This window comes from Eriocheir sinensis, chromosome 63 (assembly GCF_024679095.1).
Source record: "Eriocheir sinensis breed Jianghai 21 chromosome 63, ASM2467909v1, whole genome shotgun sequence".
Taxonomy (NCBI): Eukaryota; Metazoa; Arthropoda; class Malacostraca; order Decapoda; family Varunidae; genus Eriocheir; species Eriocheir sinensis.
Window position 1 is genome coordinate 983,618 of NC_066571.1, and position 19,721 is coordinate 1,003,338.

The 19,721-nt window shown below is 46.1% G+C and overlaps 1 protein-coding gene and 1 long non-coding RNA gene across 2 annotated transcripts in view; one reads left to right on the forward strand and one right to left on the reverse strand.

Moving 5' to 3' along the window:
* LOC126986808 (ankyrin-1-like) overlaps positions 1 to 18,917 on the forward strand; it is a 68,170-nt gene extending 49,253 nt beyond the window's left edge. Inside the window, exons 3-4 of the mRNA XM_050843172.1 lie at positions 1,452 to 1,727; positions 18,312 to 18,917. Coding sequence (XP_050699129.1) covers positions 1,452 to 1,727; positions 18,312 to 18,782 — 747 coding nt within the window. The 3' untranslated portion in view covers positions 18,783 to 18,917. The remainder of the gene's footprint in view (positions 1 to 1,451; positions 1,728 to 18,311) is intronic.
* On the reverse strand, positions 8,924 to 13,404 carry LOC126986809 (uncharacterized). Its single transcript, XR_007739980.1, has 3 exons — positions 12,799 to 13,404; positions 10,685 to 10,800; positions 8,924 to 9,969 (listed from the first exon to the last, which is right to left on the reverse strand). It is a non-coding gene; the product is annotated as an uncharacterized LOC126986809 (long non-coding RNA).
* Positions 18,918 to 19,721: the final 804 nt, after the last annotated feature.

The window sequence follows — 19,721 nt, forward strand, 5'->3', positions numbered from 1 at the left end:
ATGTGGTGTCATCACCACAGCCCTTCCCTCTCTCCCTCCCATGTGGTGTCATCACCACAGCCCTTCACTCTCTTCCTCCCATGTGGTGTCATCACCACAGCCCTTCCCTTTCTCCCTCCCATGTGGTGTCATCACCACAGCCCTTCCCTCCCTCCCTCCCATGTGGTGTCATCACCACAGCCCTTCACTCTCTCCCTCCCATGTGGTGTCAGCCTCACAGCCCTTCACTCTCTCCCTCCCATGTGGTGTCAGCCCCACAGCCCTTCACTCTCTCCCTCCCATGTGGTGTCAGCCTCACAGCCCTTCACTCTCTCCCTCCCATGTGGTGTCAGCCTCACAGCCCTTCACTCTCTCCCTCCCATGTGGTGTCAGCCTCACAGCCCTTCACTCTCTCCCTCCCATGTGGTGTCAGCCTCACAGCCCTTCACTCTCTCCCTCCCATGTGGTGTCATCACCACAGCCCTTCACTCTCTCCCTCCCATGTGGTGTCATCACCACAGCCCTTCCCTCCCTCACACCCATGTGGTGTCATCACCACAGCCCTTCACTCTCTCCCTCCCATGTGGTGTCATCACCACAGCCCTTCCCTCCCTCCCTCCCATGTGGTGTCATCACCACAGCCCTTCCCTCCCTCCCTCCCATGTGGTGTCATCACCACAGCCCTTCACTCTCTCCCTCCCATGTGGTGTCATCACCACAGCCCTTCCCTCCCTCACACCCATGTGGTGTCATCACCACAGCCCTTCACTCTCTCCCTCCCATGTGGTGTCAGCCTCACAGCCCTTCACTCTCTTCCTCCCATGTGGTGTCAGCCCCACAGCCCTTCCCTCCCTCCCTCCCATGTGGTGTCATCACCACAGCCCTTCCCTCCCTCACTCCCATGTGGTGTCATCACCACAGCCCTTCCCTCCCTCACACCCATGTGGTGTCATCACCACAGCCCTTCACTCTCTCCCTCCCATGTGGTGTCATCACCACAGCCCTTCACTCTCTCCCTCCCATGTGGTGTCAGCCTCACAACCCTTCACTCTCTTCCTCCCATGTGGTGTCAGCCCCACAGCCCCGCTCCCCCCCGCGGTGTGTCAGCCCCACAGACTTGCTGCCTCCCGCGTTGTGTCAGCCCCACAGCCCCGCTCCCCCCCGCGGTATGTCAGCCCCACAGACTTGCTGCCTCCCGCGTTGTGTCAGCCCCACAGCCCCGCTCCCCCCCGCGGTATGTCAGCCCCACAGACTTGCTGCCTCCCGCGTTGTGTCAGCCCCACAGCCCCGCTCCCCCCCGCGGTGTGTCAGCCCCACAGACTTGCTGCCTCCCGCGTGGTGTCAGCCCCACAGCCCCGCTCCCCCCCGCGGTGTGTCAGCCCCACAGACTTGCTGCCTCCCGCGTTGTGTCAGCTCCACAGCCCCGCTCTTTCCCGCGATGTGTCAGCCTCACGGCGCCTCTTCCTCCCCAGTCTCCTTCGTCGCCGGAGGAGCTGCAGAACGAGCTGTTTACTCTCATCATTCAAGGCGACAACGTGCAGAAGGTGTCCCGCCTGCTGTGTAAGGGTGTCCCCATCGAGCCCATCGCCAGTGACGCCAACTCCCCTCTCAGACTGGCCGTGATTCTTGACCGCCGCCGGACGGTCAACCTGCTGCTGGCGAGCGGCGCGATGCTTCCTGCCTGCCTGCTGCAGGATGCCTGGCAGAGCCCCGATGTGACCTCCGGGGTGCTCGCCACCCTCAAAGCCGTGAGTACTTCCCTCGCTGTCCTGCTGGAGAGAGAGAGAGAGAGAGAGAGAGAGAGAGAGAGAGAGAGAGAGAGAGAGAGAGAGAGAGAGAGAGAGAGAGAGAGAGAGAGAGTATCTGTGTGTGTGTGTGTGTGTGTGTGTGTGTGTGTGTGTGTGTGTGTGTGTGAGAGAGAGAGAGAGAGAGAGAGAGAGAGAGAGAGAGAGAGAGAGAGAGAGAGAGAGAGAGAGAGAGAGAGAGAGAGAGAGAGAGAGAGAGAGAGAGAGAGAGAGAGAGAGAGTATCTGTGTGTGTGTGTGTGTGTGTGTGTGTGTGTGTGTGTGAGAGAGAGAGAGAGAGAGAGAGAGAGAGAGAGAGAGAGAGAGAGAGAGAGAGAGATTTGGGTGTTCATCAGAGGTAGGGGGTGGCAGATGTCGCCTGTCATAGTAAATAGGGGGCTGAGCCCGCAGCGATGGCCTACGCTTTACTGAACATAAGAACATAAGAACATAAGAACGCAGGAGTCTACAAGAGGCCGGTAGGCCTGTACAAGGCAGCTCCTTTGATCCCAAGCTCCCGTGTATCTAACCCCACCTAATATCGCTGTCCATGAATTTATCCAGTCTGTTTTTGAATGTGACAATTGTATTGGCACTCACCACATGACTGCTAAGCCTATTCCACTTATCCACAACCCTGTTAGTAAACCAATTTTTGCCTATGTCTCTGTTGAATCTGAATTTATCCAGTTTAACCCATTACTTCGTGTCCTACCCGGTTCTCTTACCAACAAAACCTTATGAATATCTCCCTTATTAAAGCCCTTCATCCATTTATAAACCTCGATCATGTCTCCACGCACCCTTCGCCTTTCTAGAGAATGCAAGTTTAACTGTTTGAGTCTTTCCTCGTATGGTAAGTTTCTCAACCCTGAATCATCTTAGTCATCCTCCTCTGGACCGATTCTAACATTTTGATATCCATCCTACAGTAAGGTGACCAGAACTGAACCGCATAGTCAAGATGAGGTCTAACTAATGCTAAATATAGTTTGAGGAAGACTTCGGGGCTTCTGTTTCTTACGCTCCTTGAAATAAATCCCAGTACCCTATTAGCTCGATTTTTAGCTTGAATGCATTGTGCCCTTGGACGGAGATCAGAGCTCACTAAGACCCCTAAGTCCCTCTCGCACCCAGACCTGCTTATGAGAGTGTCATTTAAGCAATAGTTATGTGAGGGGTTGTTCCTACCTACACTCAGAATACTGCACTTCCCTACATTGAACTCCATCAGCCATTTATCCGCCCAGTCATACAATCTGTTGAGTTCACCTTGGAGAATACTAGCGTCCAGATCCGACTCAATTACTCTACCGATCCTGGTATCATCTGCAAATTTACTAACATCACTAGTAATTCCTGTATCTAAGTCATTGATATAAATAATAAACAAAAGTGGACCTAATACCGAATCTTGTGGGACTCCACTCGTAACACATCCCCAGTCAGATCTTTTACCATTGATTTGCACTCTTTGCTTCCTATTGCTAAGCCACACCTTGACCCAGTTCAAAACTTTACCCTCTACTCCGTGAGCCTGTAATATAAGCAACAGTCGTTGGTGAGGAACTTTGTCAAACGCTTTACTAAAATCAAGATAGATTACATCATAATTTTCATCTCTGTCAACCGCCTCAAATACTTTATTGTAGAAGGACAAGAGACTAGTGAGGCATGACCTACCTTTTGTGAACCCATGCTGCGAGTCGTGAATTATGCTATGTTTCTCTAAATGCTCCCGAATGTTCCTGGCTATTATGGACTCCAGCATCTTGCCTATAACCGATGTTAAGCTAATTGGGCGATAGTTTGAAGCAACTGACCTGTCCCCCTTTTTAAAAATCGGCGTCACATTAGCTACTTTCCATAGGGTCGGCACATAGCCAGTATTTACCGACATCAAGAATGCTGCCATATTCCGCATCCTTTGGTCATAATGTAAACACAAAATATGTATAGATTTTCTCATTGAATGTAGCAGATCTGAAAGATAAGATAGTCTTCTTCAAACTATATTTAGCATTAGTTAGACCTCATCTTGACTATGCGGTTCAGTTCTGGTCACCTTACTATAGAATGGATATCAAAATGTTAGAATCAGTGCAGAGGAGGATGACTAAGATGATTCAGGGGTTGAAAAACTTGCCATACGAGGAAAGACTCAAACAGTAACTGTTAAACTTGCATTCTCTAGAAAGGCGAAGGGTGCGTGGAAACATGATCGAGGTTTATAAATGGATGAAGGGCTTTAATAAGGGAGATATTCATAAGGTTTTGTTGGTAAGAGAACCGGATAGGACACGAAGTAATGGGTTTAAACTGGATAAATTCAGATTCAACAGGGACATAGGCAAAAATTGGTTTACTAACAGGGTTGTGGATAAGTGGAATAGGCTTAGCAGTCATGTGGTGAGTGCCAATACAATTGTCACTTTCAAAAATAGATTAGATAAATTCATGGACAGCGATATTAGGTGGGATTAGATACACGGGAGCTTAGGTTCAAAGGAGCTGCCTTGTACAGGCCTACCGTCCTTTTGCAGACTCCTACGTTCTTATGTTCTTATGTTCTTATAACAATCCAAGTGTGTATAATCATTTCATGAAGGGTTTTCATTCTGTTAGGCGGAGTGATAGATTTTGGGCAGGACTCTGGAGAGATGTCACCTTGAAACAGATGCTGATGAGAAGCATAAGGGCCGTGGGAGGCCTCACCAGAGGGAGGGGGTTAGAGAATCCCGAAGAGCAATTCGGATCCTTGCACGCCCTGCGCGCAGGAATGGAGAGAGATTACTGCGATGTACAGCAATCAGTTGTGTTTTTGGAAGAACCTAACCTAACCCTAACCTGAGAAGCATGACTACAGGTGTTGTTGCTAACAAAGGTGTTAATGTTGATGAGGCAGGAACTGTAGGGCAAAACATTATTGAAGGAATGGAGGGAAAACAAATCTCTGAATTCTCATTTAAGAAAAAGAACAATTAGTGTTGATGACTGACAGCTCCTGTGAACAGACAGATGAAGGTGAAGTGCGTGCAGACCCGCAGCTTCTGTTCCGGCGCCTGATAGCTGCTGCATGAGCATGAGCTGTGCACGTGTCCATGAGCATGCTCATCTGCTGCGGGAGTCTAAGAAGTCTGGGTTCGCAGCAGATATTCAGAAGGTCTCACAGGTGCATTGCAAGGCAGGCCTAACAAGTAAAGATGTTACCCATGTTGTAGATGGTTCTTCACTGATTGCAAGATTATTATCCCCAGGGGTAGAACATACGATCGGCTATGTGATATGTATGTGGAGTATGAAACTAGAAAATATGAGAAGGGTACGTTTGTGTTTGATGGATACGAAGGAGGTGCGAGTACGAGGGATGATGTCCACCGACGGCGTACAGGTGGACGAGTGGGCAGTGAGGTGAAGCTTGAAGGGGACTTGGCCAAAGAAAGAAAGACTTTTAGCACATAGCAAGAACAAAGAGGAATTCATTAACCTGCAAAGAGGTAGGCTGGGGAGGCCAGGAGTAGAAGCGCTTCACGCAGAGACAGATGCAGGTCTGCTCATTGTACGAACTGCCATCGAGAGGGCGACAACTCGAGAAGCAGCACTCGTTGGTGACGATACGGATTTACTTGTGCTTTCGTGTTATCACGCAAAACACTTGCCACATAGGCTGTACACTAGCCCTGAACCAAAAGCCGAGTTCAGGCGTCCAAACACGTGGAATACTGAGGAAACCAGGAAAAGTCTTGGTGAAGATATCGGTAACAATATTCTGTTCCTTCATGCTGCACCGTGCTGTGACGCTACATCCACACCATATGGTACTGGAAAAGATGCAAGCTTTGTACAGTTCAGAAAGGCTTTTACATGCAGAAAAATGCAGATGGGTTCAATAGAAACCCTGGGTCAGTTTCAAAGAAAGAAATTATAGCAGCTGGAGAAACTGCTGCGATGTTGTTGTTTTTTTACAGTAAGGGAGACAACTCAAGGGCGCTCAAACAAAGTAGCAACAAAAAAGCCCGCCTAGCGCTACTCCAGCAACAGAAAGCAGAACAAGAGGCCAAAAGAGAGGTCAATTTCAGGAGAAGAGGTGTCTTGAAACTCCTCTCTTGAAAGAGTGAAGATGCAGATTAACTCTTCCATAAGGGATATGGACAGTATAGGGGTGAGCAAGAGTAGCAAGTTCAGAAGAGCAGTCAGCATGAAAATATCGGTAGAAGATAGAGAGAGATGCAACACTACGGCGGAATTTAAGAGGTAGGAGACTGCGTAGGAGGAGGGGAGTTGATGAAACGAAGAGCTTTAGACTCCATTCTGTCAAAGAGAGGTGTGTGTGTGGAACCCCCTACACTTGAGATGCATACTCCATACGAGGGCGGACGAGACTCTTGTATAAGGATAGCATCTGTGTGGGGGAGAAGAACTGGCTAAGACGAACTAGAACGCCTAACCAGGAGGAAGCTGATTTATTAATAGACGAAATGTAAAGTTTCCAGTTATTAATACGAGTTAAGGATAGACCGAGGATGCTTAGTGTAGAAGAAGGTGACAGCTGAATGTTGCCGAAAAATAAGGTATAGGTGTTTGGAAGATTGTGTGGAGTAGATAGGTGAAGAAAATGAGTTTTTAGTCGTTGAAGGACACCAAGTTCCTCTTACCACATATCAGAAATGAGAGCAAGGTCTGATGTTAATTAAGCGTCCTGCAGCCTCCACTCTGGAGTCTTGTAATTCCTGTTGGGAGGGTCTTCTGTTGAAATGAGTTGAATAACGCAGAGTAGAGTCATCTGCGTACGACTGGATAGAATAGTTTGTTGTGGAAAGGAGATCATTCATAAATAACATAAAGAGTGTGGGAGATAGGACAGAGCCCTGTAGGACATTTCTGTTGATGGGTTTAGGGGAAGAACAGGGACCGTCTACCACCGCAGAGATAGAACGGCCGGAAAGGAAACTGGAGATAAAAGTACAGAGAGAGGGATAGAATCCGTTGGAGGGTAGTCTAGAAAGCAAAGATTTGCGCCAGACTCTGTCGAAGGCTTTTGATATGTCAATGGCAACAGCAAAAGTTTCACCTAATCGGCTAAGAGAGGATGACCAGGGCCCGTATCCTCGACAACTATTAATACTAAACTTGGTATTAACTTTCGACTTTGGTATTAACTTCACTCTCAAAGTGTATCCTCAACAACTATTAGCCTAATACCTACTCTTAACTTTGGTATTAACTTGAGAGTGCTGGCGAGGACTTTTAAACACTTAATAGTAAAGTTAATAGTGAAACCCAGACCCAGACCCATATCAACATGGCCCCCGGATTTCCTCGTCCAGCCCGCCTCCGCAATTTAGAGTTTGATAGGGCGCTTTGGAACTGTATAACGATGGTGAACTTCTCAAGACATACATATTAGACCGTGCAGGAATGGAGTATGTGACTGATTTGGTGAGAAGAGAGCTACAAGATCCAGTTCAAAGGGAGCATTCCCGCACCCCGGGGTTGAGTGATTTTGACTTAAAGGTACTTGGCTACAGGAAAAATGCTGCAGTGTTCAAGTGATGAGTTAGGGGGTAAGCCAGAGTAGTGTAGGCAGGGTGATTGTGGAAACTCTGGCCGCCCTCAGTGACCCGTAGGTAGTCGGGAGGTTTATCCAGTCTCCCCTTGATAGGGTGGAGATCCGTGTAAAGCAAGCAGAATTCTACCAACTTGCCGGTGTTGTGGGAGTGATAGACTGCACCCATGTGAAAATAATGTCACCAAAGGAAAACGATGTAGTTTATGTCAACAGAAAAAAAAATAAACATAGCTTGAACATACAATTAGTGTTTGATGCCTTTGTTATTGATTAAAATGTGAAATATTCGAGTTAAGGAAAACAAAACATGGGAAAAAAACTTTTATTTATAGCAGAAAGGTACACACATGCAAATGAAAAAGATGACATTAAAATTGCATTAAAATGTCATTTAGAATATGATTTATAATTATTGCTGCCGGTTATTCATATTGAGATAATGGTGGTAAGAAAGCTTGTTAGAGACGTCTGCCAGTGTGAGGGAGGAGGAACGAAAGGTCGAGGTGACCACATCGCGAACATCATGACTTATGAGTGAAGTAAAACGAGGTTACTTGGTTTCTGTTTACAAAGTTCCAAGTGGAAAAACAACTTTATTGTGAATTCAGTGTATACTTTTCTGGAGTATTGTGTTTACTGAGTGAATTGGTGACCAATCTGTTGCTATTTGTGTCTTGCTTGAAGATATTCATCATTGGATTCAAAGCTAGGGTATTAATGTGCAATAGTCATCATAACAAAATACGTAGTAATTAATTATATATGTCAACCTATTTATTTTCATGAGATCATGGTATGACCACTGAAAAACAGCTTTTTATCTTGGCTCCATTACAAATTCAGTATATAATTACTCTATTAGTGGAATCTAGTTTTCAGCATCTTTTATTATTATGCCAATATTCTAAGCACTCAGCTTGCAAACATGCTTAGGTTTATGTTGTCAGTTTGGGTCGGACTTATGTGAACACTTTACCAAGTGACCTAAGATTACTCAATGCTCGCAAAGCTATGGTATTAACGTGCAATGGTCATCATACCAAAATACGTAGTAATTAATTATATGTCAACCTAATTATTTTCATGAGATCATGGTATGACCGCTGAAAACATAGCTTTTTATCTTAGCTCCATTACAAATTCAATATATAATTATTCATATATTCAATAAAGTAGTGGAATCCAGTTTTCAGCATCTTTTATTATTATGCCAATATTCTAAACACTCAGCTTGCAAACACGCTTAGGTTTATGTTGTCAGCTTGGGTCGGACTTAGGTGAACACTTTACCAAGTGACCTAAGATTACTCAATGCTACCATATAGGTATACTACATCTTTGATTGTGAGTTCATCAGAGAGCACTGAGAGCAGCATGAGTCTAATTAGGTGCTAATGCATATCCTGCCTGCATCACAGACTACATAAAATGCAAATATGATCGGTGCCTAAAGGTGTTATAAGCTAATGATGGTAAATATATATATATATATATATATATATATATATATATATATATATATATATATATATATATATATATATATATATATATATATATATATATATATATATATATATAAAACTGTCTGCCCTAATGTCCCTCCCACTTTTGAAGGCCAAATGACGCCCCTGATTGTAACAGCGCACCTTGTAACACCCATGACTGGGTGCCGGTGCAAATCTCCTCATTTAACACCGAGAAATTAATCTAGGCTCTAGGGAACTCAGAAAAATCCAAGTTAGAGAGTGCTGGCTGTGGAGATTGAACCAGTGACCTTCGACATACAAAGCCATGTCTGTCAGTCGAGCCAATAAAGGTAAAGGTAAAGTTGGGGCATACGCTATAGCAGCGCGTGGCCTCGGTGCTCATCTCCGTAACATTGGGCCTTGAGCCTGTAGTGAGAGGGAGCCCATTACCCCGGGACACAGGGCCAGTGTGACATCCGGGCTACCACAGTTTCCCCAGGTAGTCATTTATCGACCAGCCCGAGAGGGAGGATGATCAGCTGGGTGAGATGCACGCCGACTGCCCAGGTCGGGATTCGAACCCGGGCCCGCGTAGAAGCCAGGCATGCTGACCACTAGACCACGGAGGCGTATTGGAGCCCAATCTCAAGTGAACCCACTCACAATGGCACACAATTTTTTTTTCCGGTAAATTTTGTGCTTTGAATGAATTTGCTAATCATTTCTGTCGAAAAACAGCACAAATTATTTTTCACCCCTTCCACCCTAACCTCCTCAGTAATAAAAATAAAAAAAGTGACAAAATCATAGCCTTGAGGCAGTAATATTCAGCCCCAGCATCAAAAAATTATGCTGCTGCCCTATGAAAGGCATCTCTTAACTCCGATGAAGTAGGTGGTGACTGGTGGAGCAGCTTCATTGTCATCCCTTGCAGTGGCAGGTGTCATTGGGCCAGCAGATGATGAAGCAGTGGCTGGTGTCATAGGGCCAGCAGATGATGAAACAGTGGCTGGTGTCAAAGGGCCAGCAGATGATGAAGCAGTGGCTGGTGTCATAGGGCCAGCAGATATTGAAGCAGTGGCTGTTGCTGGAGCAGCTAATGGTATCTTTTCCACAAGTAATGAACAATGTGCTGGGATGGTCTCTAGCAATACTGATAAAGTGTGTATCTACAAAGAATATGAATTTAAGGGTAATTAATAAATTGTTTTAATAAGATTATAAAAGTTTTTGCCAAAAACATACAGGCCAGTCAATATTTCACTGCTGCTTGACTGTTGCTGCTGTCCTATCCCTAGCACATCATGTCAATGCTGAATGGCTCTGGTACCCCTTCAAATACATGAGACGAGCAGCCTATGATGTCATACACCAGTTTATCTACCACAGTTAATGTCATAGTTATATAGGCAGGCGCCTGTGTATCTGTGGTGCCACATGTGTGGGGCACTCAGGTGCTGGGGAAAATGTCATTGTTATGATGGGGCAGGGGTAAACCAGTGTATGCTGTGAGGCCTTGGTGTGGAAGTTCCCTGCCTGAACTGTGCAGCTAATCCCCCATACAGTGAGGGCCTTTTTTACTCCCTCAGGGGCTGTGCAGCTGAGAGAGTGGTGTACATGAGTGTGAGTGTGAGTAAGTGTGCCTGTCTTGGCTAAAACCCTTCACTGGGGGAAGACAACCAAGGTATTTAGATAGATTGATAGTCATTGACAGATGAACATTAAAAAAATGTCTATATCAAATATGCAGTTCACTGCTATGAACTTATTAACTTTAAGCTGAAATAAAGGCATTGTGGCCAGTATAGCTGCATTCTGTGAGCACATAAAAAACTAACTAATATATGTTTTACATTTAAAGACATAACAACTAAAAAAAATTACCAGTCTGCCGCTGCTCATTCTTGCACTTGGCAATGCAAGGCTTTGATTTTTGTTGTACGTTGTACCAACGCCTCTCACAGTCATCCTGTGTACGGGGTCCACTCCCAGGGAAGGCACTGTCAGGGTATAAATGTGAAGCAAGTTTCTTAATCGTTTCACTATGGCATGCTTTTTATTTCCCATAACTTCTCCAATAACATTAAATACATGCTGTGATGGAAAGCTAAATCAGTACCAATATTTTATTTACATGCATCATAAGACATTAACTTTTTAGTTGTTATGAACATGGCCATAAATACTACTTTTCATTACCTACTTTTCTAAAATGATTTTCTCTAAGTAGGAGGATATTACACAATACAGCTATACAAAAAAATTCAAAGCATTAATCTTAATTCCATTCTTTTGAGTACTTCTAACCTAACATTATATCACCAGAAACTGTTTGACCAATGCTATCAAAATAATATTTTAATCTTACTTTACCATTCTCATCAAATCTACCTATTCCGATATAGTCTTAACATAAAATATTTGTAAAATTGTTGAGAGCCTGGCATGCCCAACCCACCCACCCCCCAAAAAAAATCTAAATAAGGAATAAATAAAATAACAGGTAAATATGACTTGACTCTCTTATACTAACCCCCTTTCCACCCTAACAAACTTGGGGACCTACCATGTTAGGTTAGGACGTGTTTGGTAGGACATGTTTAGCAGGAGTTGGTTTAGTTATGTTAGATTGTTGAGGGAGTGGGGGTTGCAGCAGAAATGGTCATGATGATGCTATTCACATGGAGCAGTAGGAAAAAGTATGTCCTGTTTGGAAACTCTGTGGTTGTGTTTGTATACAAAAATACCCATATGACGAGGTTAGGTTAGTTTGCAAGTTACTTGAATCATGGATATGTGAATATGTAACAAAAAAAATAAAAGCGTTAACCTTAATTTCATTATCTTGAGTACATTCCAATCTAACATTATATCACCACAATCTGTTTGGCCAATGCTATAAATATACTATTTTAATCTTACTTTACCGTTCTCACGAAACCTACCTATTCCCATATAGTCTTGACATAAAGTACTTGTAAAAGTGTCCATAGTCTGGCATGCCTAGCATCCCCCCCCCAATAAAAATAAATAATAAACAAATAAAAATAAATAAAGAATAAAAAAAGGGCAAATATACCTTAACTAACAATACCAACCCCCTCTTCCCCCCCAACAAACTTGGCATGTTAAGTTAGGATGTGTTCGGTAGGACGGGGCAGGTTTGGCACTTGGGGACCTACCATGTTACGTTAGGATGTGTCAGGTAGGACAGGTTTAGCAGGAGTTGGTTTAGTTATGTTAGATTGTTGAGGGAGTGGGGGTTGCAGCAGAAATGGTCATGATGATGCTATTCACGTGAAGCAGTAGGAAAAAGTATGTTCTGTTTGGAAACTCTGTGGTTGTGTTTGTATACAAAAATACCCATTTGACGAGGTCAGGTTAGTTTGCAAGTTACTTGAATCATGAATATGTGAATATGTAACAAAAAAATAAAAGCATTAACCTTAATTTTATTATCTTGAGTACATTCCAATCTAACATTATATCACCATAATCTGTTTGACCAATGCTATAAATATACTATTTTAATCTTACTTTACCATTCTCACAAAACCTACCCATTCCCATATAGTCTTGACATAAAGTAATTGTAAAAGTGTCCAAAGTCTGGCATGCCTAGCATCCCCCCCGCCCCCCCCCCCCACACTAATAAAAAAAATAATAAACAAATAAAAATAAATAAATAATGAAAACAGGGCAAATATGCCATAACTATCTATACCAACCCCCTCTTCCCCCCCAACAAACTTGGCATGTTAAGTTAGGATGTGTTCGGTAGGACAGGGCAGGTTTGGCATGGTTAGGTTTAGTTATGTTAGGTTGTGAGGGAGAGGGGGTTGTGGCAGAAATGGTCATAATGAAACTATTCAGATACAGAATGAAAAGGTATGTTCTGTTTGGAAGGTCAGTGGTTGTGTTATTATGCAAAAAATACCCAATGGATTAGGTTAGGTTAGTTTGTAAGCTGATTGAACCATGAATATGTGATTACCAACCTTGTTACAGCTTCTGCCACTTCAGTCCACGCTCTCTTCTTATCCTCAGGGGTGATACGGTACTCTTCCCATAACACCCTCTGATTATACGTATTTTTTCTTGAATTTGATGTAAGAAGACCGTTTCATCTGGCGACCAATTAAACTTACTCCTTTTCTGCGCTGGTTCTCCGGCCCGTAGATCATTGGGGCAGATGACGTGGTTATGGTGCGGTAATTTCAGCAGAGCAAGTCGTGACGCAGGCGGGGAGATACGGGCATTGACGAGTGACGGAGTAAAAACAGCCTTTGAGGCTGCTTCTATCTGCCACAAAACTCAGTATTTTCTTGTGTTTGCCATTTATTATGTTTCTGTTGTACATTTATACATCTTTTCTTTTTTTTTCTTTTGAAATATATACTTAATTCATGTCGGATGTTTACGTTTTGCACGGAGGCGTCCTTAGCAACGAGCCCGCCATAAAGAAGAAGAAGAAGAAGATAATAGTAGCCAGGATTTGCTAATACCTACACTCAAAGTTGACGAGGATAGCTTTTACTCTTAATAATTTGAAACTATTAACTTTGATAGTAACTTTAAGAGTAAAAGTTAATAGCTCTCGAGGATACGGGCCCAGGAGTCAGTTAAGAAAGCAAGAAGATCACCAGTACAGTAGAACGCCCCTTGAGGAACCCATACTGGTGATCAGATAGAAGGTCAGAAGTGGATAGATGCTTAATAATCTTCTGATTAAAGATTGATTCAATAGCTTTAGAAATACACGAAAGTAAAGCTATAAGGCGGTAGTTTCCATAGCAAGGTAGTTTGAGGGACTGGATCGGTCACCCTTCTTAGGTACAGGCTGTACGAGGACGTACTTCCAACAGGAAGGAAAGGTAGATGTTGAAAAACAGAGACGAAAGAGTTTGACCAGGCAGGGTGTCAGCACGGAAGCACAGTCTTTAAGGACAATAGGAGACACTTAATGAGGTCCATAAACATTCTAAAAAATCCCATGTTGGAGGCATAAACAGGCTACGTAGGATTGCATTCCTAGATAAGGTTGCCAGCAATCATGTGTGCACCAAGCCAGAGTTTTTACCACCTACTGGTGATGCATGTCAACATCATAGTTTAAGAGTGTATTAGCACATCTTAGAGTGGAAAGGCATTTCAGGCTCAAGTGTTCTAGACTATGGGTGGGGATTCAGAAATGGTGTTTTAGAACCAATAAAGGCATGTGAGGGGTTTGTACTAAAGAATATTCCCCCAAAAGTATTAGATATGGAGGTAAGTGGATGCAAAACAACTATCTGTACTTGTCGAACGCTGGGCATTGTTTGTAATCTGAAATGTAGGAATTGCAGGGGCGGATGTGGCAATTCTGAGAAGCCAGACCTTAGTACTGAGTAAATGTTATTTTCTGCACACTGCCTATGAAATAAAGTAGAATAGCGTCACAGTGCATGACAGTGTTGAAGATGATATGGTTTTCATTCATGTACTTTTTTCTGATATATTACATTTGCTCTAAATATATAAATATAAAAAAGTGTGTGAATACATGAATTCCTTGCTATTTTTTTTTTAAAGTGGAAAGATATTTCTGAGTCCAGTGATATAAGACTCAATTCCGTACATTTCGAAAACTGGGCACTGATTGTAGTTGATGTGGAAAGACTGCAGGACTCCCCCCCTCCCGCGGCCTCGCAACACCCGACTTTCTGCTCAAGCTCATCCCTTTACTGTCCAAATCCCTTACGCAAGAGTTAACCAGCATCTTCACTCTTTCATCCCACACGCTGGTAAACTCTGGAAGAATCTTCCTTCATCTGTATTTCCTCCTGCCTACTACTTGAACTCTTTCAAGAGGAGGATATCAAGACACCTCTCCTCCCGAAATTGACCTATCTTTCGGCCACTCCTCTAACTCTCTATAGGAGCAGTGAGTAGCGGGCTTTTCTTCACATTTGTTACCTTTTTTTATGACCTTGAACTGACTCCTCTGCTGTAAAAAAAAAAGGAGTGGCTGTGTGATTTCAAAGCAGCCAGACCAGACTTCAATGCTCGTTATATGACATTGTTCAGTGTTTTTTGCACATTGTCTGCATACTTAGTACGAACAATTTCACTAGATATGACGAATTTGAAGATGATGCGGTTTTCACATTTGTCTTTTTATTTGGCTGACATTGTACATTTACCGCACAATAAAAAATGAATGGATGAATTCTTCTATATTTTTTACAGCGAGAAAACATTGTTTTTCGGAGTTCAGTGACATACGACTCAGTACTGTTCAGATTGTGTCTAGGTCAGTCATCATATTGACTGAACTAACAACAGCCGACACACCTCCTCCGTCCACCTCCGGGTGCTCGCTCCCAAAATAAATCCCCTGCGGCACAATAACTTCCCTGTGTCCTCTCAGCGGCCTGGAGCACGCCAGCCTCTGGCACTGCCCGCCGGCAGGAGAACTCCTCGAGCACACCTGGGGAGCTGACTCAACAGAATACTGGAGCAGGACGCCGGCGACGTTGTCAATCAACGCAGAAACTCTTCACGATGAGGAAGGAGAATCAACGCTTGTCGCGATCCGTGGGAACACCCTCTGGCCGGGACGAGATTGCCGGCGAGGGGGTGGAGGAAAAGCGGCGCGCCCCAACCCCCGCCGCCTGGTACAACCTCACGGTGTTCCCCAGGGTGATGTTCCCCCGAAGAGTGCACTGCTCCTGTGTGCACACCACCGCCCACCGCTGCATGGACGAGCCACTGCGACTTGTCAAGCACACTGGCTCCCTTCGGCCTGACGGCTACACTCCTGCAGAAGACGTTTCAACACGGCTGTGACAGCACCCCGCGGTGTTGTTCACGGGAGTCGATCGTGCCAGTCTGTTGATCCGTCGCCGGGGAGGTGGCAGAAAGGAACGCTGGGAGCTTCAAAAATCTGAGGCAGCGTTGGCATGGACATCCGTCACGTCTGCAGCCAACACTGCCTTACGCTCGGCGGCTGCGGCCTGACGCGTTAAGACGTCACGCCGCCACAGGTGTTATCGAGCAGCTGGAGTCTGTGCTTTTTAGGTTAAGCACTCAAGAAGCTACTGACTGACAGCGCTGACAGCTTTCGCTGCCAGTCCGTTTGTCGCAGGTGTATGTCAGTCAGATATCGTCGTGCCGCCGTTCCTTCCGGTAACGGAATATCGGAGCGATGTCAAAGGGGGATGTTCTGTGGCGGAGGCAATTTACCGCTATGACGCGAGGCCACTAGTAGTTACTTTCTCCGATCCGTCCCTGCCGCCAGGCGTTCAGGTACGAGGTCAGGCTGCTCGGTATCGACGGAGTGACACAGCGAGGTCCGCCACCCCAGTTGTAATACCCAGGATTCAACTTTCCTACACATCCACACGGCTTGTGCGTGCCTGGAAACACACGAGAAATTAGTCCAGACCCAGACAACGGGGAAGCAACATTTCCGACGCCTGGCATTGGGCCCGCGACCTGCCCGACGGGAAGCCACTCGTCTACCATTGGGCTAAGGAGGTACCCTACTGGCCGAGTGGGCTTTTTAGGGGCTTTCTGCATCGGGCGAGTCACTACACAGTAACGCAGGTTGTATCGGCCACGAGCGTCGAGGTTGACGGTATGCCTCGTCATTTGCGTGGGCTGCGACTATAGTCCATCGACTCTAACTTGAGCCCTGTGGCTTGGCCCGGGGATACCCCCATTGTTTACAGATCTAGCGATGACCTGCGCATGGCGATCTGTCTCACTGTTAGTCTGTACGTTATGTATTTATGGAAAATATATATATTCATAATACGACTGCATGGTGTTATGAATGGCTTGGAATTTGAGGGAAAGACAACGACTCAGTAAACCTTATATATCACTTGGCAACGTTGCTCATGCAACGATGCCGCCTAAGTGACCTTGGCAACAGGCACCAGGCCGCACCATTCAGCGTTCCGCCACAATTGACTACTCAAGCAGATCTCACTCTCGCGCCCTGCACAGATATGCGAAAGAGAGAGAGAGAGAGAGAGAGAGAGAGAGAGAGAGAGAGAGAGAGAGAGAGAGAGAGAGAGAGAGAGAGAGAGAGAGAGAGAGAGAGAGAGAGAGAGAGAGAGAGAGAGAGAGAGAGAGAACCTCTCTGAGGAGAGTAATAGAGTGATGTGGCACCAGCGCGGTCTCGTGGAAGTCCCTGAATCGCGCCCAAGGGCTCAAGTTAAAATCGATAGCTCCGTCGCTGCCACCCCTGCCGAAGGAACTCCTGGCCAAACACAGGCCGGGTATGGAAGGCAGAAGAGGACGGCCTGCTCATCGATGTGCGGGCTCCTTCGAATGGCTCGGCGACGAGCGACGGCGAAAGCTTGATTGAGGAAGACAGTCCAGGAAGAGTGTGCGGTCACTCTTATGTGGCTCTGTCATGTTCAGGTGTGTGTGTGTGTGTGTGTGTGTGTGTGTGTGTGTGTGTGTGTGTGTGTGTGTGTGTGTGTGTGTGTGTGTGTGTGTGTGTGTGTGTGTGTGTGTGTGTGTGTGTGTGTGTGTGTGTGTGTGTGTGTGTGTGTGTGTGTGTGTTCAGCTCATATGAGTGTGTTTGCACTTGCTTCGAAGGCCTAGACATTGTATGTTTTTTTAAGCTTCATGAGGTTCATCAGTTCCAACAAAGCGGGAGCAGCGTTGGTTGTCTTCCCCTTTCCTGCAGCCAGCCGCCTCTACAGCCTCGACTCGCGTCCTTGCTGGTTCCCTCAGTCAGGTCCCCTCGCACCTCGAGGGAGCCGTTAGTGCGAGACCTCTCAGTTATTGATCACCCATTGCTGCCTGTCTCTCAGCCAGGGCACAGTCCTGTTGCGTGCGTCAACCTCGATACTTAGTACCTTGAAATCTTATGCTCCCTATGTTGTGGATATCAACCAAACGCCTTTTACAAAGCTACATATATTACCAATGTCCTTTGACTTGTTTATCTCGCCAACTGAGGAAAGGGCCTTGTGAAATGTTAGTAGTGTTGACAAGCAGGATTTGTTCTTTCGCTAATTGTAAGCTCTCGTTATCTGCCATCCGTTTAATTTAGCTAGGCAACGGGGTTCTGCATTTACCTAATATTTTTTATCTGACTCCACCGCCATAATTTGAGCGACGTTCGTCATCTTCGAGTTAATGAGAACAACCCCATGCTGTGTAGGGTCATAGCATACGTATGTAGATATGGAAAATGAGTATCTTCTTTTCTTGTTTGTTTTCCTTAGTATTTTAAAATGTAAATTATCTTTTCAGTGAGCTTTATCATTTTATCACTTAGATCGGAGTGCATTTATGACTTCATCGGCAGTCATTCCAGCGTTATGCCGGGCATGGATGTGACTGTTTAGTAAAATTGTGACCATTATCATTCCTGACGACGGGCACCAGCGAGGGAAGGTGACGGCAGGGTGAGGAAGGCTTGTGGGAGAGGAGGAGTTTCTTGTTCCGTTCACAGCTGTCACAACACTCGCCAGTACGTGTCCCTGACCCACACTCTCTCTCCCCACAGAATTACTTGTGTCGGCTGCGGGCGGAACGTGGCCGCTTGGACTCCAGCAGGCAGAGTGAGGAACGCCGTCGTCTCTTTATAAAGGGCATTGACGACATCCTGAAGACTATCGAGGGTGATACCCCTTGGCAGGCCGCGTGGCCCAAGGGCAAGCCGAAGGCACTCAGCGCCCTCATGGTGGAGGCTGTGCACGCCAAGTGTCCCCTGACCGCGGCCTTCCTGCACCGGGCCGGCGCGTGGTCCTTCCTCAGCGGGGATAGGGGGGCCAGTGCCTTGGCCACCGCGCTGGAGGAGGGCCACAAGGGCATGGCCGAGCTGCTGGTCAAGCACCTGGGAACCAGCATCTACTCCGACGTTCATCTTCTGAACCGCATAAAACCCGAGGAGCGGCGGCGGCTGGAGCAGGTGAGTCGTAGTCCCTCATCACCCGACTGCTTTTTTTTTTTTCGGCGTCGCCTTTACCGCCGGTAGACTCTCTTGAGGGCCTCTTAGACGAGCCCAGCCTGTAGGTGGCGCAGGTGTGCATTATGTGTAGTGGCTGCCGCGATGTGTGACTCCTGCTTGGCTCATGCTGCCGGGGCGCGGAGAAAAACTCGCCGGGCATAATCTTGTCGGGTAAATGGAAAGGGGAAAAAAATTCAACGAGCTCACCGAGTTAGGTTCGGTTATTTTTTCGTGTTATTTTGCACTTACTCGGTGTGTTTATGTCCGGTGAAGTTATGTCCGGGGAGGTTATGTCCGGTGAGATTATGTCCGGGGAGGTTATGTCCGGTGAGGTTATGTCCGGTGAGGTTATGTCCGGGGAGGTTATGTCCGGTGAGGTTATGTCCGGTGAGATTATGTCCGGGGAGGTTATGTCCGGTGAGGTTATGTCCGGGGAGGTTATGTCCGGTGAGGTTATGTCCGGTGAGGTTATGTCCGGTGAGGTTATGTCCGGTGAGGTTATGTCCGGTGAGGTTATGTCCGGTGAGGTTATGTCCGGGGAGGTTATGTCCGGTGAGGTTATGTCCGGTGAGGTTATGTCCGGGGAGGTTATGTCCGGTGAGGTTATGTCCGGTGAGGTTATGTCCGGTGAGGTTATGTCCGGTGAGGTTATGTCCGGTGAGGTTATGTCCGGTGAGGTTATGTCCGGTGAGGTTATGTCCGGTGAGGTTATGTCCGGTGAGGTTATGTCCGGTGAGGTTATGTCCGGTGAGGTTATGTCCGGTGAGGTTATGTCCGGTGAGGTTATGTCCGGTGAGGTTATGTCCGGTGAGGTTATGTCCGGTGAGGTTATGTCCGGTGAGGTTATGTCCGGTGAGGTTATGTCCGGTGAGGTTATGTCCGGTGAGGTTATGTCCGGTGAGGTTATGTCCGGTGAGATTATGTCCGGTGAGGTTATGTCCGGTGAGGTTATGTCCGGTGAGGTTA